General features: G+C 45.0%; 2 protein-coding genes across 21 annotated transcripts in view; one reads left to right on the forward strand and one right to left on the reverse strand.

Annotated features, from left to right (window-relative positions):
- The window catches only part of TMTC3 (transmembrane O-mannosyltransferase targeting cadherins 3), a 43,678-nt gene extending 25,095 nt beyond the window's left edge, over positions 1–18,583 (reverse strand). Inside the window, exons 1-8 of one of the 10 annotated variants that reach the window (XM_084810362.1) lie at positions 18,526–18,583; positions 14,441–14,509; positions 13,856–13,973; positions 10,839–11,054; positions 10,217–10,435; positions 5,475–5,574; positions 4,354–4,469; positions 2,018–2,125 (exon numbers count right to left, since the gene is read on the reverse strand). In XM_084810362.1, the coding sequence (XP_084666488.1) occupies positions 2,018–2,095 (78 nt within the window). In that variant the 5' untranslated portion in view covers positions 2,096–2,125; positions 4,354–4,469; positions 5,475–5,574; ... (3 more) ...; positions 14,441–14,509; positions 18,526–18,583. Of the gene's footprint in view, positions 1–2,017; positions 2,126–4,353; positions 4,470–5,474; positions 5,575–10,216; positions 10,436–10,838; positions 11,055–13,855; positions 13,974–14,440; positions 14,510–18,431 lie in introns of all 10 variants that reach the window. The other 9 variants (XM_084810361.1, XM_084810358.1, XM_084810354.1 and 6 more) reach the window with 9 other exon arrangements.
- Positions 18,584–19,040: 457 nt separating this feature from the next.
- CEP290 (centrosomal protein 290) overlaps positions 19,041–21,338 on the forward strand; it is a 73,639-nt gene continuing 71,341 nt past the window's right edge. For 10 of the 11 annotated variants that reach the window (XR_014784390.1, XM_084810346.1, XM_084810348.1 and 7 more), the window contains exon 1: positions 19,041–19,120. The gene's annotated coding sequence lies outside the window, so the exon portion shown is untranslated. Of the gene's footprint in view, positions 19,496–21,338 lie in introns of all 11 variants that reach the window. The other variant, XM_084810343.1, reaches the window with a different exon arrangement.

Consider the following 21,338-nt stretch of genomic DNA (forward strand, 5'->3'; position numbering starts at 1 on the left):
GGCTGGGATGAGGGTGGGGGTGAAAATGTCTGCCATTCCTCCTTTTCCTTATGTTTATAGCTAGACAAGCCTCTTAGCTCAACTAGCTCTTGGTGGGTCAGATGGTTGACAGAGAGGCCTTAGGATACTGCAGATCCTGGCTTCTTCTCTCTCCCGTCCGTGCCCCTTTCCCTGACTTCTCTCACCAGGTCACAGTTGTGAAGAGAAGTATTCCATGGAAGCTGGGAAGGGATGGGATGTGGAGGGGTGGGGAGAAGATCCAAGACCCATCTACGGTCACAGAGGAGGAGATCTGAACCATCCTATGGCTCCCTAGGCACTATCTGAAAGCCATAGGATTGCTCTGCCTGGGTATTTTTATATTGGTTGTATTTCTGACAAATTATGTTTTAGGAAATAAAGGGCTGGCAATTCTACTGGAACTATATACATAACTTAGAGTAGACCCACTGAAATGAATGAGACTTAAGTTAGCCATGACTAACTTGAGTCCCATTCATTTCAATGGGTCTACTCTAAGTAAGACTTGAGTTGGATTTTACTCAGGGATTTAACACTCTGCAAAAATATGAAGACAAAATGAGGAAAAAAATGGGAAAAGGCTGATATAGGATGCTGCCAGCTGGGAGAGCCTAAGAACATTTACTTCTCTCATTGTTATGAGAAAGAACAGCCAACCTGTACAAGTCTACATGAAGATAAATAATTTCTAAGAGGACACAAAACAAAATACCTTAGCATTCCCCTTGTCACTTCTTAACAGTCACATGTGTAAAAATAAATAAAACCCTTGAAATTACCCACCTGCTCTCTCTGTTAAATAGTTTTGGGCATGATCCAAAGCCAAGCACTCATTAAGTCCAATTTATTTCAATAAGAGATATTAAAGCAAACACACATCTTTCATTGAATCAATGGAACAGAAGTGCTTGATTTTGATTAGATCATGATCCTGGTAGGGATGGCGGAGAATTTCTCCACGAATCTCGGGGAGGCCGAATGCCAACGCATTCGGCCCCCCGAAATTGGCGGTGAAATTTTCCGCCCTCCCCGCTGCCCCCCGGGATGGGACTTACCTCCTTCGAATGTCCCTCTCGGCGGCGGGTCCCGGTGGCGGTTCAGCGGCGTTTCGGCGGGGGCCGGTCTTCTGACCGGCTGCCGCCGCCGCCATTACAAAGTAAATGTAAAAAACCCCAAAAACACACACATGTGATAGGCTACGTAATGATTTACGTAGCCTATCACGGCTAGATTTCCAGACAGCCATGATAGGCTACGTAAATTGTTACGTAGCCTATCACGGGTGACTTTGGGAAAAAAAAAAAAAAGCGCGTACGCAAATGGCGACGCCCATGGGTGCCGCCATTTGCATTCCTTATTTGGGCCCGGGTAGTCTACATAAAGATTTATGTAGACTACGGCGAAAATAAGGGCAATGCTATTTATTTAATGTATTTGCGTACGCGCTTTTTTTTTTTCGAAGTCACCCGTGATAGGCTACATAACGATTTACGTAGCCTATCACAGCTGACTTTGGAAATCTAGCCGTGATAGGCTACGTAAATCGTTACGTAGCCTATCACGTGTGTGTGTGTTTTTTACATTTACTTTTTTATTTCACGCCCGGGGAGACGGGGCGCTCCTCCCCGGCCTGAATTTCGGCGGCGAGGGATGGGGCGCCTCCCCCCCCAGCCTGAATTTCGGCCGGGCGGGGCAGGGCGCCTCTCCCCTGGCCTGAACTTCGGGGGGAGAACCGAAGCGCCTCCCCCCCACCGCGAAGCAAGCTGCGGGACCAGGTAAGGGACTTTCGTCCATCCTTAGATCCTGGTTAGTTTAATCATATATACCATATACCGACAGAAGAGAACATTTTGCTTTTTCAGTAAGCTATTACTATTCTCCTCATAACCAATACATTTAACATCAACCCAGTGCACATTATCTTTCAAATGTTCTGTTAACCTAGCAGTAGCTGCACAATCTTAGGCAAACATATTTGGAAATAACCCGAACTTACTTTCAGGAAAACATGCATAGTGTTGGGCTTTATGAGCAGGAATGGTACTGTGCAACTCATTATCCAATATATGGCCATTCACCACCCCACAGGTTTTACGACCAAAGCCTATAAAATTAATCAGAGTGCCTTTGCATGGTATGGGTTGCATGGTAACATATTTAAACATTACAAATGGCATAAGCAATCCTTTTTCAGTGAATGACAGACCTGCGAATGACAGGCAACCCATTCTAGGAAAACATGTTTTCTAAATGAATTTGAAATACATTTTTTTTGAAAAAGGAAAATAATTTTGTGTGTCTTGTGGTAAGTACTGCAATTACAGCTTCTCAGCCTTGATTGAAAACAACCACCACCAAGTCTCAAAGTACAGGAAATTAGAAAGCTATCAACTTTTAACTGAGAACACTTCTATTGTTCATTCGCTTCCAAGAATTCGGTTTTCTTCTCAGCTTTTATACTGGGAGTTGCATGTACATTGATGAGGGCAATCATTTGATTACTTAGTCCCTATTGCCTCAGAAGAGAGGCGCTAATAGGTTTCAAGAGTCCCTCTGCCCCAGGCCTTTTTAGAGGTGCCGCAAGTAAAGCCAGGATTCTGGTTGGCATGGAATCATCCTAAGGGAGTTAATGGAATATTCTGTTCGAGTATTGATTAATTACATTTCTGTACTGCCCACTAGCCAAAGCTCCCTGGGTGGGTCACAGCAATTATTGAAATGGGAGGGATCTTGTTGAACTCCGTTAAGTGGTTGCCTTGTAGAAAGTGCTTCAGTGTGATTCCTTGAGCAATGTGGGTTATTCTTATAAAAGTTTTCCCTTGCACTGTGCCAGTGAAGCATGAAACTTAGTGGCACTGCAGCCCATGTTTGGGATTTGCTTGTTGTTTGCTGACAACCACATCTTCTTAACAGGCTTGGATACCATGTAAGACAGGGTATGCAAACTCTTTGGGCTATGGGCACATTTGGCAATTTGAGAGAGTGTCCTGGGCACCACTGCAAAATGGCTGCCATGGGAGGCATGACAAAAGACAAGTAACCTGCCCAAAAGATGGAGTACAAGACAGAGGTGGGGTCTGCACCCCAACACATTAAACAGCACCATCAGAACCCTGTTCCACAGCAATCCCAGCAGCCAATAAGAACATCTATTAATTGAAAAAAATGTGGGAAGGGTAGGGCACCTTAGTCGGTACGAAAAAAGTGCCTCTGGGAACCACGCTAGCTATCCCTGATGTAAGAGAATACTTGAAGGGCATCCAAATTAAAAATGAATTGCTCGTACACTTGCAGTTGTACCAGAAGCATGGGACATAGGGAAAGCAGTGGTAGTGGGAACTACTAGATTTAGTAATGTTATGTAGCCCTACTCAGGCATTTGCTGAAGAGGGGTTAACTAAGCACAGGGGGAGGTGGGGGTGCACACTCTGCCCCTGCCCCTCCACTCCTGACCTCCTTGTGCTGATGGAAAAGGTTTGCAAATGGCGCAACAACAGCATTCGGCTGACCACTGTTACAGAGCCCTGTCTGAGGAGGGTACCTGATATGCCTGGGTTCCTGGTTGACAGGATCAGCTGGATACACTTACACTCCCCTTGCAGGCTTGCCCTATCAACATGAGGAAGTTGGGAGTGGAGGGGACGGGGAGGTTGGGAGTGGAGGGGCGGGGAAGTTGGGAGTGGAGGGGACGGGGAAGTTGGGAGTGGAGGGGACGGGGAAGTTGGGAGTGGAGGGGACAGGGAAGTTGGGAGTGGAGGGGACGGGGCTGGGGCGTGCACCCCTGGCATGCGCTCTGCTTACGGCTAACCCCTCTTTGGCAAATGCCCGAAGCAGGCTTGCGCCATCGAGACATCTGACAGTCGAGACAGTAGTAGGAACACTTTGAATTTGGTGCTCGCCATTCTTTGCCTTGGAAAAGGCCTCCAGCATTTCTTTTATTATTCTTGGGGTGATCTCAGTGACGATGTGGGCGGGCACTACAGTAGCCCCTGGACAGGGATCACCATCCTACAAGCATCATCGGCCTGTTGCACACGGTATCTACCTCAACGCTTGGGGCATTGTACAATGCGATCCAACCACTCTGCTTTTTGACAGAGAGGTGATCTAGGTTTAAGTCCCTTTCAGCCCAGCACTGCCATTCACATTGGGGGGGGGGGGGGGAAGCCAGGTATATTGTCAAAATAAGGTGGTCATGTGAACATAGTGCATTATCATAAACGTTAGCAACGTGCCCAAGAAGAACAATTCTAACTGCAAAACAGATGCGTCTCCTGACAAATTCATGGCATAACCTCAGGCTTACACAATTGGATTCCACAAGCTCCTTACCCCTTGAGCTATAAATACTTCGTAGACACAACATATTCCCACCACTGTTATTCCTTGCTCCTTACACAACGTAGCAACGGCCACCAGAAACACAGTCACTGCAATAGGAGTCCACACTGCAATGAAAGAGAGAAATAGACTGTTAGCCTGTGTGTAGGAAATGCTTAGTTTTAAATGCGAAGGGCCAGACTGAAAATACTTTGTAAACTGGATGTAAACTGGAAGCTATAGCCAATTTTCTCATTCTTTTGTACACTGGATGTGTTGCACAAGCCCGTCTTGCAAGCTGGACTGATCAAGGGCAATCACACTGCTAGCCCCAAATACTCAGAATAATGCAACCTTATTACACAATGACTGGGTTCACACAACACGGCAACCCACACTCAAGGCTGAGTACGGGTTGAGTGTGGATTGTCATTGAACTATGGGTTGTTACTGAAACAAGGGTTGCTGTGTTGCGTGAACCCAACTGCACTAACCACAAACAACCCACAAAGAGAACCCATGGTTTGTTGTTGGGTTGTGAACTGTCGGTTGTTCGTGGTTAACAAACTGTGGTTAGTTCGCGCAGTTGGTTTCATGCAACAAAACAATCCACGGTTCAGCAGCCACCTACACTCAATCCATACTCAATCTTAAGTATGGGTTGTCATGTTGTGCAAGCCCAGCCAATGGCTGTGTTTTGAACATCACAATAAACCAAGGAATATCATGATGGGAATGAGCTTGGTCTCTCCCCAGGTTCACACACTTCCCACTCCTCCTCTGACGCACAAGGAGGAGATCAGAAGTTTTACTTTCCATTTTTTACTCATTGCAGTTCATTACATGTTGGAGAAGGTTGTAATAGAATGTTTCCCTATTAAGACTCTACATCAGCCTTCCTCAACCTGGCACCCTCCAGATGTGTTGGACTGGCTGGGGAACGCTAGGTGTTGTAGTGCAACACATCTGGAGGGCGCCAGGTTGAGAAAGGCTGCCCTACATCTTCCAGAAGGAAAAAAAAAAAAAGCATATTATGAATGAACACACAAAAGGGGCAGTTTTGATATTTTGCTTTTGTGGACTATTTGCCCTTACAAGCTAAAAAGGCAAGCAACTGATGGCAGATATTTTACCTATTGTGTTTTCTGGCCCTCTGGATCTGGTGTACGACAAAAAAGCAGCTAGAAAAAAGATCGAGGAGAGAAGTTCTGCTCTGCCCACCACGCCAGTTACCTAAATAGAAGAGGAGACAGTGTGTGTGTTAAGTACTTAAACAAAATTAGGATGTAATCACACAGATAAGACAGCTATGCAAGTAATAGACAAAGAATACAGGGCAAATGTTCTCTTTAGGGATATCTGTACTGATGAATACCGAAAGCAAACTAAAAAAAAAAGTGAAGTAGTGATTTATCCACTGCTTTGCTAAAGTGAGTCAAGTATAGAATGAGAGTGCCCTCACGTGGCTGATACAAGAAAGTAGCTATCTTCTAATTCGAATTGATTTGGTATTAATTTACAAAATCCTGCAAGAAACCACACTGCCAGATCAGTCAGGGCCATTTAAACCCATTGTATTTTTGGCAGGTACATGTGTTCTGCATTATAGGACTTAAACATGCAAGGGAGACATGCGTACATGCACCAGAGAGCCATTGAGAACAACACGTTCAGACAGTGGAACCATCCGTAACTAGTTAAGCGAGCGTAACGCAGCCCCCTCTCCTTGACATCAATGCTTATAGCATGAGCATCTGCAGAGAAGCCTACTCTATGTGCTGTTACCAAATGCAAAGCCCATGGCTTTAACATCAGCCACTTTTTCCCCTCCCCCACCCCAATTTTTTTATTTGTTTACCATCTTACCCGATGAAGAGTTCCGATGAACTCAAAGAAGCGCACAGCATTTTGTGATTGTTGAATTGGCCTACTTAAGATATTACTAGGGATGTCGGAGAAATCCGCAATGGAATCAAATGAGTTTGGATTTCTGTCAATCAGACCCATGGATTCCACAACGGACCGGCTTTTCCTGAGTCGCACAGATTCCACGGGCTTGCAGACCAGGTTTTTTTTTTACTTTCCAGACTTCTATGCAAATTTAGTCGTAGAAAAATGCATAACATAAAAAGACACCGGCCAGAAATGCACATTTTCCCCACAAGCTAAAACATGAAAATGCACATTTTGAGGGGGATTTGTGTGCATTGGGGAAATTTGTGTGGAAAATTGGAAAAAATTCAGATTTTGTCAATGAGTGGACAATGGATCAAAAGGCACCTGACAACCTGCAAAACGCAGACAGACCATATTTTACAAAATCCACACATCCCTGGATATTATGCTAATGTGGGTTTTAGCATTATTTTTTATTATCAGACCATTGGTCCATATCACTCAGTATCATTCACAGTCCAGTTGCTCTCCAGGCTCTCAGGGCAGGAGTCTTTCTCAGTCCAACCCCGAGACAACAGGGACTTAACCCAGAACCTTTCGCATTTAGAGCATCTACTGCAGAGCTGTCAAACCTCTTTCAGCTCAAGGGCAGAATTACATTTCAGAAAAGCTCTCAGGGGATGTATTCCAGGGGGGCAGGGGGAGGAGAAATGTGGCAGGGGCAAACTATAGAAAATACCTGCGTATTTTAGCTTAAAGCTCTTACTGCTGCTAAGCCTTAGGAGACACATTTCAACCTTTTAGATTGGGGAAAAAACTGCACAAAAGCCATCCAACCCACAAACGACTGGCCATCGGGGGGAAAGATGGTAGGGCCAAATTGGGAACCCAGGTGGGCCAGATTTGTCCAGTGGGCCTCAGGTTCAACACACCTGATATACTGTACCACTGAGCTTCAGCCTGTCCTCTAACAGGATGGAAAGAACGTGGGAAAAGACTTAACATAATAATATAGGAATCTAGGGCATGCTCCAAAGGATCTATTCATGAAGATAAAAAGCACAGCCAGAATCCTCTTTGTAGTTATTCCTGATGCAATTCCCGCAGCTAATGGTCAAGTTCCTCTTAAAGCCACGTGACTATATGCCTCGATGACCTGGTTTGCATGTAACAACAATCCATAATATGTGTTGTTCAATCCTGGTTTGTTGTTACGTGTACACCTGGAACTATGGGTTAAGTATGGATTGTTAACCACGAATGACCCAGGAAGAGAACCCATGATTTGTTGTTGGGTTGTGAACTCTGGGTTGTTTAAACCATGGGCTGTCATTACATGAACAACCCATGGTTCCGGGTTCACAAGGATTGTTTTGCCAGGCTACAGAGGTGGTAGGCAAGAGCAGGTAAAAAAGGGGGCTGCTCTATGTGCTGCCATGATCTCCCTAGCCCTTTTCCTTTATTGGCAGTGATGCTGACGTCTGCCTGGCAACAGCATCAAGGGCGATCGTCCCACTTCCCTGCTCCTGCAGTTCAGTGCTGCCCCTGATAGCGGTGGGTTGTTTGGACCATACTGCACATAAAAAATGATGCTATGAGAAGTCTGTAGAGGCGTTGTATTAACCACCTCGTGCTTATCTCCTCTGAAAGAACTTGGAGAAATGTCCCACTGTTAATATGGCATCCTAAGTTATGTCTGCACTCCAAAGTGCCCCAGAACAACCCGAAGAAGCACTCTCCTGCCATCCCTCCCCCCAAAGTCTGGGTCTCTCATGCTCTCATAGTGCCCCTTGAAGTGCCATGTTCTAGTATTCAAGAACTGCAGTTCAAGAACTGCATTCTGCTCTTGGTGACCTACAGCAGGAGCTGCAGCTGAGAAGCATATAGCAGCTCCTGCTGTGTGCCTTGGATCTTTTTATGCATGCCTAAAGCAAAGTCCTCGAGACTGTGGCCCTGATTTGTATAGCAGATATATATGATTTGTATAGCAGATATGTTTGATGTATACATAGAAAGTCTGCACTACATTCCATTAAAACTGAAATGATCAAAGCTATTCGCTTGTTAGAAGCATGAGTTCTCCGTTCACCTGATGGGGCAGCGGCAGGGATGTGTGTGTGTGTGTGCGCGCCAGTGTGGGAATGCAAATAGCGGCTTCAAAGGAGCATTGTTCATCAGAATCACAGTGGGGGAGATTAATCCCACACCCTGCCTGGTGCAGTCCTCATAATTATCCTCCCCACCCCCAGCAGTTGCTGTTTGCACTAACACCCCCCCCCCCACACACACACCCCTTGCAGGTTAAATGCAGAGACTCATCAAACTGGGACTGGGTATTGTGATCACATTACGCCAGTGCTTTATCATCCGCAGTGGCTCCCAATCAGTTTCCATGCCCAAATTAAACTGCTGGTTTCACCTTTAAAGCCCTTAATGACTCAGGACCAGCTTACGTGGAAGATCGTCTTATTTCATACATGCCTACCTAGATCAGGCCCCATGAAGAGGCGCTTCAGCTCTGTGTGCCTCCGCCAAGTGAAGTAAGGCGGGTGGCTATTAGGCAGAGAGCCTTCTTAGTGGTTGCACTACAGCTATAGAATAGCCTTCCCAGCAAGACTCACCTGGTGCCTTCTTTATTGTCTTTACGGTGCCAGTTTTTATTCACCCAGGCCTTTTCAATGTGTTAAAAAAAAGAAAGAAGCTTTTACGGGCTAAGCTGCTAATTGGTCTTATTTTTCCATTGCTGAGAAAAGGAAAATTCTTTTCAGCTGCACTTTACTGTTTTTGCTGTGATTTAAATATTCAGTTGTATCTTAACATTGTATTTTATTCTCAGTCCTATAAGGAACATATGCTGATGGCAAATAAATGAAATAAATTTAACATCGTGTCTAGTTGGGCCCTCAATCAAGGTAAGACGGAAGTGCTGCTGACTGGCAGTCTGCTTTAAGTAGAGGCAGACAACCTGGACAAGGCTGCACTCCCCCCTAAGAGTCGAGTTTGTAGCTTGGGGTGAACTGTTTGTCAGGCTCAGGTGACAGCTGGTGCACAGCTATGCCCTTTCCAGAAGTCAGACCTCTCCCTAGTCATTAATGCCTTGGTAAACTCCAGCCTTGACTACAGTAACATGCTCTATGCAGGGCTGCCCTTGAAAAGTGTTCAGAAACTCCAGCTAGTGCAAAATGCCCACGACCAGATTATTGGCTGGAAGATATTACTTTGGTTGTAGATCACTGGTTGCCTATTTGTTTCGGGGCTTAATTTACGTCACTGGTTTTAGCCTTTAAAGTCCAAAACTGTTTGCAACTAAGACCTTTGCTCATACATGCTCCCTCTGTTTAGCATATGAAGTCCTGTTCCATGTACCTCCATCAAATTGAGGTTCGGTGGATGGCTACCAGGAGCAAGAACATCTCAGTGGTGGTGCCAACTCTGCGTAGCATCCTCCTGAGGGAGCCCTGATACCATTTACCTTCAGATATGAATCCAAAACCTGGCTTTTCAAGGCCTTCAGACTTAACCAGTTCTGATCTGATGAATAAAAACGGCATACAGCAACTTAACCAATCTGCAAGATACACTCCTGTTTCATTTGTTGTTTGGGTGTAGTATTCTTGCATTTGTGTGTTTTGACATTTTATTGTACTATTTTTTTTTTTGCTGGGAACTACTCTGAGTAACACCTGTGAGATAAAGTGGGGGGAAATTAAAAAATAAAATAGTTTAATGTAACAGGAACGTGGCACTTTGTAAAGGATGGATGTAAACCACAGACTTGATTAAAGAATTAAAATGCGTCTCCTTTTATTTCAGCAGTTTCTTTAGACCCTCCTAAGAGAGTTTAAATGCATTAACTGGATATTCGCCCTACTTCCAATCCTCAAAATATGCAAGCCCTTTTGCTTCACTGCAGGCATAAAGAACTTTATACTTCTTTTCCTTAGCAGAAACCCAACAAAGCCTCAGCAGGTTTACTTACCGCTTCGGTGTGTATTGGATGTACTGCAAATAGTAAGGATGCAACCCAACTGCTCCTGCTGTCCAAGAAAAGCTTACAGACCTTGAGGAAGACTATACAAACAACTGCATGGAAAAGGACATTCAGGAAGTGGTAGGAAACAGCATTTAACTCGCTGAACAGGTAGTTCAGACGGAATGTGAGGACAGTGAGCGGCCGGTATGACTTATGACTCCTCTCCTAAAAGAGAAAACACACAGACGTAGATTTTTCTTTTTCCGTTTTTTAAACAAAAAAGGTATCAGCGTATATAGGTAAGCAAATCATTCTAGTATTATAAAACAGAAGCCTATAGCCAATCAGGTTACAAATAGTTTAATCTCAGATCTTGGAAAAGACAAGATACTGTTTGAATTACATTATTTTTCCCGGTACTATTTAGCCTCTGGATGATCACAATTTGTGATTGGACATCACAAACTTTATAAAAATCAAGTGGATGGGAGGTCTGATACTCATTTATCAGTATTCTATGAATATCACTGTCTGCTAGCGCGGAAGTTTCAAATCTGCATGCTAAAACTACATATTGGCTTAGCAACGTGCTTTAGAATGGCTCTTAGTATTTCTATGGGAGAGATACCTCAGACATAGGAGTCCCCCAGAAGTCATTCAGAAAGAGATTTTTTAAAGGAGTAGAAGGATGCAAGTCTTTGTTGTCCAAAATGGCTGAGACATCATCAAAAACAAAGCCGCAAAACAGACTATTCCAATAGCATGCTGCCACCACTCCAACTATCAGTGCAGTTTCCTTTAGGCTAACATAAGCCATCTTCTCCAGAACTCTCAGGAACTATATCTGTAAAACAGATTCAAGCACATTTTAAAAAATCTGTCTTAGTTAAAATAAGCATTTGCAGTCAATATTTACAGAGAACAACATGAGTGATTTACCAACAGGGGTAAGCAAGAGACTACTTCTGAAACAGGTCAAGACACATTTCAGCCTAACCTTCACACAACCCAAATCATTGAATGATCGTTTAAATCCAAGCAACACTGTTCGATGTTCCTACTGATGGGCCCACACACAACCTCAGGACATATTCATGTCTGGTATTTTGCCAGTGTTGTTGTAAGCGCAGTACAAAGGAACAACTGATGAAAGAGCCAGAGTAACCAGAAGGGTAGTAGTGGTAAACTTGCATATGAGAGCAATCTCTAAGTTATCGTTGCTTTGGGTGGTCCTGGGGAGAAGAGCAGGAGAAGGACTACTCTCAGGCAGCGATCCTATGCAATGTTATTGGGGATAAGCTCCATTGAACTCAATGAGGCTTACTTTTCAGGAGACATGCATAGGGTTGTGTGGTTCACTTCAATTTCACTCATCTCTAAAACAGGAATGATCATTTCCAAACTCACAGTGTTGTAATGAGCAAGTTTGGGCTTCAAGTTCATTTAACCTCAAGTCAAAAATGATAGAGAATCTAGTATCCTTGGGGGAGGAGTTTCCCCCTTTTAACTGGCACACTACAGGCTAATAAACCCATTCCTGCTTTCCTGCAAGATTCATTCCTTTTACTTGAGTAAGATATCAAACCCCAGGGTAACTTGGCAATTATAGTTTCTCCTTATCCAGACTAATAGCTACTGCAAAATAACCCAACAGATGCAAATTAGGAATTGATCAGGAAGGTAGCTCTTGATGTCAGGTTTAACCCAGGCACTCAAATTCATTCCAGACACTTCTGAAATACTGAAACATACTCAAGTATCTAGAATCCATGCAGAGAAGCCAGCAGAGGCTGGGGGACCCACCTGGGAGTGCTGGGGAGGTTTGTGAGCTTGTATGTCTGACTGGGTAAGGACTGTTTGTGGGTGGGAGGGAGAGAAAAAGAGGGTTTAGGGGGGATTTTGGAGGGTTCCTGAAAACGAGTGTGGTTTTCCTTGTGTTTGCAGTGAGAAGAGAGGGATGTGAATGTATGCGTGATGGATATATGGCGTGTGTATATGTGCGCACGCATGGGGTGAGTGCGTGCACGTGCGTATGTGAGACAGAGTGTGCATCTATGGGAAGTGAGCCAGAGTGGGGAAGGAAGATGGGGGGAATGAGTTGGCTGGCAGAGTTAGAGAAGAGAAAAACAGTTTGCCTTCCAGGTTGGGAAGAAAGATAAGAAAACCTCCAGAAGAATTACAGGTATCTGCACTTGCATCTTATCAGTTAACACAGACCTGCCAGTACCAGAGGAGATAAGTATGGATAAGCTTTGCAAAAATAAGATAAGCTTTGCAAAAAACGCTGGAGCACTATTTTTTATATAAACTGAAGTATAACATTCTTTTTTGTCACAGACTTTAAAGCTTACTGGACACCTGCCTTCGCATACAAGAACAACAATTTAAAAAGTTAAGAATGATACAAAGTATTCACATTCCACGCTCAGAGCGCTTTGCATACATTATCTCAGTAATTTTTACAACAGTGTGCCCGAAACATTTTGCTGGCAAAAGTGGAGCCCGAAGAGCATTCACACACCCCAGTTCACTAGGACCAAGACTTCAGAAAGTTGTTAAACGTCTTCTTCCCCCATTCACACAGTCATTCATGTCATCATATCCCATCTTCATGGTGCTGCCTGTATGGCAGGGCTGTCTCTAAAAGTAGGCCAGTATCATTTATATGCCATCTTTATATTCACTTTATTTCTAAAGCAGCTTACCTCATCAAACTATAGAACAAACAGAAATAACAAATTATCTCTTTATTGTAGTTAAAGGGGCCAAGGCTAGGTGCCAGTGACTCGTGAAGGGCCACCCAACAAAACTCTGGCTAAGAGGCAAATTGGAACTGGGGCCTTCATCAGCTCAGGGCACAATCCCATGGGATTGACACCCAAGGGATGTCGGAGCCGTCCTAAGCCCTGCCAGCAAGAGCCATGCAAGGCAGAAGGAATGGCAGGGGCTTTTACAGCCTTGTACTGCTCCTTTGCAATTATGTTTTGCTAGACAAGCCTCTGAGCCACCTAGCTGCTGCCCATCTAGGGGACTTCTGCCAGGACCTTTGCACTGGCCTTTCCCCTCTCTGTCCAGTCCACCAGCATGCTACCCTCCCAATGAAAGCTGGGAGGGGCTTGGGGGAGGAAGAGAGATCAACTATTGGATCTCTTCCTCTGAGGCTGGAGCTTGGTCTCCAGTCTCAGAGGAGGAGATACGCAGCAGGATTGCTCTGTCAGTCTCTATACCACTTCACATTACTGGCCCCCTAAAACGATAATAGAAAGTCCATATATAACAGAAAGTCCATTTTTCCATATAGAAATATGGAAAAATGAAAATATTATTTCACTGGGTACTGCTTATACAGACAGCAGGCCACTTTCTCCAATCAAATCAGATCGGCCACCACTGTAAAAAATGCGGTGGGGATAAGAGGCATTGAAATAAAGGTGCCCATGCTAGCTTCTGTCAACAACCTTGGGCTAATGCTTCTGATCTGACAAACAATAACACGGGAGGCAGAGGATTTATTACAGTCATGTTCTTCATATGAGAATGAAACAACTATCAAGAAAACAAGATTACAGGGCCAAGTAATTTAAAAGCTATTCAGACTTGATGGCCAGTGCCTGGTAAACAATTTTAATAAAACATTAGACTTACCATTCAAACACAGTATTTTTTCATTTATACATTCCCTTCAGGGTCATTGTGTAAAATACTTTTTTATCCGTATTGATGTCAGCAGTTCTGATCACCTCCGGGTGCTTGTGGATCTTTACTAGAAAGAAAAGATTATCTTTAGGGAGCATACTATCAATTTCTCTGAAACCACTGTGATTCTCCATAGCAGAACACAACTTTCTTAAACCAAAACCATTGAAAATTCATGAGACACAAGCTCTTTACAGTATGACATTACAACACAGTCACATTCTCTCCCACCTAAGGAAATAATTTGGGAAGCCAGTTCACACTGTGATCTGATTAATATACTTGCAAGTCAAAATGTGTATTAAGATTGGGGCAGAAATCCATTACATCCAGGCTCACACAAATAGATCACTTTGAAATAAAGGAGATGGTTCCTAGCTCAGCAGTACAGCTCATGCTTTTCATGCATAGTGTCTCAGGGTCAACCCCAGGCTCCTACCCCTACTCCCCACCATGCCCCGCTAAAAGGATCTCAGATAGCAGAGCTGAAAAATGCTTCTGCCAGAAGCCTTGGAGTAAACAGTACTAGGCTACCTGATCCAGTAGTCTCATTTAGTACAATAGAGCTTCATATGTTTGCCAGCACCACTGTGTTAAGTAGCCCTAGGGAGACATAAAGGGGTTAAATTACTCTTTCTGGTAGCTAAAAACCCAATTGTTAAGTGCAGGAGAAGGCCTTCCTCCTCATCTATAATAAAAGAGGTTGCGCATGTCTGTCTCTGTCCGTCACCAGCACAGTACCAAGCCTGTGAAACCTAGACAACTGAAACTTGGCATACATACTGAAGGGATTCTAGGGGTGTGCACTTTGGAGTCCATGTGTTTTTTAAATGCAGCAACTAATTTCAATTAATTTAAATGTGTTCATGTGGTTGAAGCCTACAGTAACATCTTCAGCTATTAGGGACAAACTTCCCTAACCATGACATACCTTTGCAGTCTATACAGTTTGAAGCCACGGGAGATTAGTAGGCCAAGGGACACAGTTATTTGCTTGCCTCTCCCCTCCGCTGTGAGGCTGCTCCCCCAACCCTCAGAAGAATGGCAAGGCCAGACTCCTCTCTTAGGGGGCTGTGGGGATGCACCATGGCAGGTGCTGTGCCTAGGGGTAATAGCGGGCATGTCTTCACTCAGATGGGGCAGACAGAATGTTTCCAACTTTGACAGCTGTGTATGTTTGCTTGAAGGGTTCCCTGCATTAAACTAAGTTATTCCAATCCATGCGAAGCCCGGTTCCTTTGCTAGTCCTGCATAAAGTGGTTATATAATCAGATCTGTATACAGGGATTGCAGTTTCCATAAGAATCTAGTTTCATATCACCTCTTGTTTTAGCCAGTTTTGAATTTTTTGAGGAAAAAAATAAATAAAAACAAGCACTACATAGATATTTAAAGAATTAGTTATTCAATTATAGTATCTAAATCAGGGATGGACAACTTGTGGCCTTCCAGATGTTATCAGACTGCAACTCCCGTCATCCATCATCATTGGCTATGCTGGCGAGGGCTGATGGGACATCACCTGGAGGGCCACAAGTTGCCCACCCCGATATACATAATTCAGCAGCTACAAAACAAATCTATTAAACGAGTTGGATCCTATGACATCAACATTTATATTTTATTCCACCATGTCAGTGGAGAGCCAGTGTGGTGTAGTGGCTAGAGTGTTGGACTGGGAGTCAGGAGATCTGGGTTCTAGTCCCCACTTGGCCATGGAAGCTCATTGGCTGACTTTGGGCCAGTCACAAACTCTCAGTTCAACCTATCTCATAGGGTTGTTGCTGTGAGGATAAAATGGAGGAGGACTGTGTACACCGCCTTAGGTTCCTTAGGAGGAAAAAAAGCAGGATATAGATGTAATCAATCAATCAATCAATCAATGTTGCATGGCCATTTGGACCAGTATATGCTCATGTATAAGGAATTCAAGACTAGGAGAGAAAACCTAACTTCCAAGAGATGCTGGCTGAAAGTGGTTAGAAGGGGGAAGAAGTGCCCTTTTGTTGGTAGGGGGATATGCCCACCCCAGCAGCCCCCACTGCAGCCATGGAAAGCTCCATGGGCAGAGACCTTCTGCTGTCAGCAAGGCCTTAATCAGGACATTCCAGGGCTGGGACAGTGGCAGCTTTCAATCCAAAGCACCTCAGTACCCCTGAGGGGGCCCATTAGTTATGCTAGCCTAGAGCTGTCTTAAGTAATTTCGTCCCCACTGAATCCAAAGGGGGGGGGGAGGATTGCAAAAAGGAGAAGAAAAGTACTGCCAGTGAGCTCTAGAGCAAAAAACGCTCCCTACCTCCTACCCTGACCAGCAGATCTTTGGAAGTGGCAGATCGTTTTCCATTTCACTCCTCCTACCTAGGATTGCTCTGGCCATTTTTTAAAAAGGAAATGAATAACTTTATGGTTGCAAATATAGTCCTGAATGCCAAGGCAGAATACTTAGGAGAGGGATCCTTGCTCATGGCATTGCTGGGGCTCTGGAAGACCCTTCTGGGCAGAGATCCATCAGGCTCCTTCTCTGCTGTCTTTTGGACAAACTCTCATGTAGGAGAAGGGGAAAAAAGAACATGGGAGGAATTCCTTAGGAAATCAAACATTCTGGAATGCTGGAGTAGTATATCTGACATATATGGGAAGATGAAATGTGTATTTGTAATATGTAACCACCCTCCACCCCCAGGCATGTATACAGTGACTAAAATCCAGATCCATATATATAGTTTTATATACACACTGTGACTTTGAATTTTAAAAGTGAAAACACCAGTCCAAACAACCTTCAAAAGAAGTTTGTGATATGGCATGAGAATCCGTTGTTCAAAGAAAAAAAGTTAGAAGTTCCACTGGACAAGCAGAAGCTTCTGGACTCACTTTAAGAACTATTGGATTGTGGCCTGAACCATTACATACAGCTTATACAGTACATAAAAGCAACTTTGTAGAACTGGAATGAAGTCAAATAGTACTTCTGCATTGAGTGCTAGGCATTCTGAATTGCATTAATTGGTTTGAAATGTTTATTAATATATACTTAACCATGTACACCTCTGTCTGGCCATAGAAAAAAGAATGCACTTATGAGAAAACTACGCCTGCACATTGATACTTAAAGACAGTCTGGGAAGTGACAGGCTGATGATATCAAGAATGTTTACGTGCAGCAGATTAATATTTTTCAGGCATATGTTCAAAGCACAGTCAACAGTCACATGAATAAGGAAAGCAGACCATTAGAAAAAGGCTGTTGGTACAAACAACATTGTTGGGCAGCCCAATTGCTAGGTTGCCTTTCAACCAAACTGCTCGAGGCAGCTTAGCATAACAGGGCAAACAAGACAAAGCAACCTTGCAGATCGCCTTCTCATGCTTCTCATCTCAAAGACAGGTGCAGGAGGGGAAAAGAACCATCAATCAGAACTATGTTTGTATAAATGTATCAGACTGATGCCAAGTCTAATAGCTGGAAGTCTGTACATGCCAGTAAGACCCCATCAACTACAAGCTTCATTCATAAACTATAAGTGCAGAATGTAATGCCTGAGAAACTACTTTAGATGTAATTATTGTGCACAGGCAGATATATTTATCTTCCCCACAGAGAATTCTATGGCAGCTTCGACCAAGAAATATTTTTAACCAGAGGTTGTTACATGTGGAATAGCGACAGACATCGTACATTCCCACTTGTATCTCGATCAACACCATAAGGAGAAACTTCACACACACACACACTTTGCAAGGTTTGCACATCAGTTGTCACATGCTTTGTAAAGTTAGAGAAAGTTAGCCATCATTTAAGTCCTGCTGAAACCAATCGGACAAGTTAGCTGCAACTAATTTCAGACCCTTTACCTTAAATAGGGTCTTAATGCAATGCTAACCTCATTTTCTAGAGAGTGAATTCTACTGAATGCATTGGGACTTACTTCTGAGTAATCACGCACAGAACTGTGTTGCATGTGTGTCTTTTGGGGGAATGTGGGACCACGGTGCAGTATGTGGCTGGATAAAACTCGGTATTACCGTGTGGTATGTAACTTTTTCTTTTGCAGTCTCCATATTGCAAACAACCATTTCTCGCTCCCCGCCCCCGCGAATAACTACAAAAAACCCAGGATCTAACTCCTTAAGATTAAGATTGTAAACCTGTGGGCAGGGACTGTCTTGTTTGTTCATTGATCGTAAGCTGCTCCGGGAGCCTTTTTTGGCTGAGGAGCAGGATAAAAATACAATAAATAAATAAATAACTCGGGTCTTCACAAGCGTCACGTGTGAACACTTACCCCAGACCCCACAAGCCTTTCCTGGAGATGCCCATTTCAAGCAGTACACCCATAGGAGTGCCCACTTGAACGGCGACCGCAAGCTACCGAATTGCACCCGAGAGCCGCTCCGCAATTCCCAAAGCGAGGGGCATCGTTACGCTGGAGTAAGCGCCGCACTCGGCGGGCAAGCTCCAGCTCTTTCCTCCGTAGCTGGGAAAGGCAGAGCCAGGAACCCGCCTCCCCATCCCTCACGTTACCTTCGTGGGCAAGTCACAGGCATGAGCCGCCTTGCTTCCCGCAGGACCCAGACCCCAGTCCCTGCCCGCGCTTCGTGCTCCGCATGAGCTCTACCTGGGGCCGCCTAGCATGACCGCCATGTCTCATCCCGCTCAGCCCCGCCTCTCTGTGCAACCTGAACACGGAGCAAGCACCCGAAGACTCCCTCCTCCGCCGCGCAGGCGCACGCCTTCGCTCTGTCACCCGCGGCGCTCGACGAGGATGCCGGAAGCCTCCCGGCGTGACTGCTAATCCCAGCATTCCAGGCGGGCGATAGTGCGGAACTTAGACCTCTTGGGCGGAGGAGAGCATGCTGGGACATGTAGTCTCTACTTTAGTGCCTTGTCCCGCTCCCCCATTCATTCGGCCATATTCGTTCCCTAAAGGCTGTGACGTGCAGCGGGAGCCCATATGCCCGTTTCCTCCGCGTAAAGCCGCGCTGACGATCGCGGCCGTAAGGGGCTCCTCACGCAAAGCATGCTGGGACCTGCAGTCTCCGGCGAGGACCCTCCTGGGCACTCTGGGGATTGTAGTCCCGCGGGAGTTTTGACTCGGCAGGCGCTCAATTTTAAGAATATCCGGGTCCTTCTGACTCCCGGGTGAGGACTGTTTGATGGCGTCGCCTAGCAGCGGCCTCCTCCTCCTCCTCCGTTAACGACTGAGGAAACCAGTGAGTGGCGATGAGGAGGGAGGGCGAAGAAAGGGAGGAGGGAGGGGCTGGAGACTTCTCCGCGTAGCTGACAAACACATCAGGGTTACGTTGTTTAGATATTAGATACGACGTGTGGGCCAGGCTGGCCAGGGCCGTGCGGGGATCTTGGCGAGGGACGGGCCGCTCTCGTTTTCCTGCCCGTTTTTACGCGAAGCGGAGCGAGGAGCCTTGGCGGGCGGGGAAAGGTTAGGGGTGCAGTCCTCAGACTCCTTTCTCTGGGGGAAACCTATTGGCTTAAACGTGAATCAATCCCACCGCACCATTAATCGGCGCACCACGGCCGGGACGTCTCTGTAATCGCCCAACGACGTCTTGTGAATGGCAGCAGTTCAGGTAATCCTCACTGTCTGTACTTTTTGCAGTGCAGTTCCCCCTGACAATTTCCTCTGACAATTCCCCACTCTGCTCCTGTGTATATAGATCTGCCAGTTTGCGGTTAACACTTCACGCATCTGATGAAGCGGACAGTGTCCAGGGAAGCTGAGAACAGAATAAATTTGTTGAATGCAAATTTGCAATCCTATGTGTGTAGGACTTTTTTTTCTTTCTAGGCAATTCACAGCATTCTCCAGCTAGGTATGCTGGCTAGGGAACGCTAGGAGTTGTAGGTGTTTTTCTTCTGTCTAAACAGGCATAAGATTGCCCCCTTAAGATGTAATCCTATGCATGTTTAGACAGAAGAAAGTCCTACAGCTCCCAGCATTCCCCAGCTAGCATGGATAGGTGGGGAATGCTGGGAGTTGTAGGACTTTTTTCTGCCTAAACATATGTAGGATTGTGCCCTTAGTCTTTAAGGTGCAACAAGACTCTTGGTTGACTTTTATTGACACTGCTCTTATGTGAAAGGGTTTTTCAGGACGCTCAGCCTTCAAGGTTGTTGTTGTTGTTCAGTCGTATCTGACTCTTCGTGACCCCATGGACCATAGCACGCCAGGCCTTCCTGCCCTGCGCTCTCTCCTGGAGTGTGCTTAAGTCCATATTCATTGCATCGGTGATGCTATCTAGCCATCTCATCCTCTGCCGTCCCCTTCTCCTTTTGCCTTCAGTCTTTCCCAGCATCAGGGTCTTTTCCAGGGAGTTTTCACTTCGCATTAGGTGGCCAAAATATTTGAGCTTCAGCTTCAGTATCTGTCCTTCCAATGAGCAATCAGGGTTGATTTCCATTAGGATGGACTGATTTGACCTCCTTGCAGTCCAGGGGACTCGTAAGAGTCTTCTCCAGCACCACAGGTCGAAAGCATTGATTCTTCGGCGCTCAGCCTTCCTTATAGTCTCACCGCCATACATTACTACTGGGAAAACCATAGCTTTGATTATACGGACCTTCAGCCTTCAAGTTATCTGGGGGTAAAAGGCTTATTATCTGGTTACTGTGCTGCTGACTGGGTGGTGGGAGTTGTTTCCTTGTTACTTGCTGTTTTATATTGAAGCGGGGTCTTGAGGCACCTCTTAAGACTTATGGTGCCATCGTTTGCATAGTAACTGGGAAATAAATGCTGTTGTGCACGATGGTGCTTACTCTCTAATGTGTTTTAGGTGTGCAGTCTAATGCAGATTTATTGTGGCATAAATTCTGCTGGACTAGAGCAGATACATGAAACGTTATTCTCACTTGACAGATGTATATTTATAGAGGTGGCGGGGGGAACATAGGAACCAGTGTATGAAATGCAAGTTGGGAATGTTTTTATGTGAAGCTCAAATATATGCAAGATACGTATTTCTCTTGCATGTGCTCATCTTGCATACATTTGGGCTTAGAGTAGACAGATATGTATTTCTGTTCTGCATCTGGTGAAGTGACCCTAGTCTGCAAAAGCTTAAGGCACAGTTAATCTGCTAGCCTTTTAAATTGCCACAAGACTTCTTGTTGTTGTAATTTTGTATAGCCTAGCCTGGGTAGCAACCACTTCTGCAAACCTTAATGCCCAGACAGATTTTTTAGGAAGGAGGGAGAAACAGACACTTGAGAGATTGTGTTAGACAGAAGAGGTGCTATTGCACTTGTGTCTTGCTTGTGGGCTTCCCATCAGCATCTGGCTGGCTAGTGTATGAAAAGGATGCTGGACTACAGCTTTGGTTTGATCCAGCATGGCTCTTCTTAACATTCTTATAGCTAAAGCATTACTGAGTTAATCTGGATCTAGTCCATACACATCTGCTTTATTTTGCTCTG

The sequence above is a fragment of the Heloderma suspectum genome, chromosome 7 (assembly GCF_057233095.1).
Source record: "Heloderma suspectum isolate Gila_16-S chromosome 7, 16-S_ref, whole genome shotgun sequence".
Classification (NCBI taxonomy): domain Eukaryota; kingdom Metazoa; phylum Chordata; class Lepidosauria; order Squamata; family Helodermatidae; genus Heloderma; species Heloderma suspectum.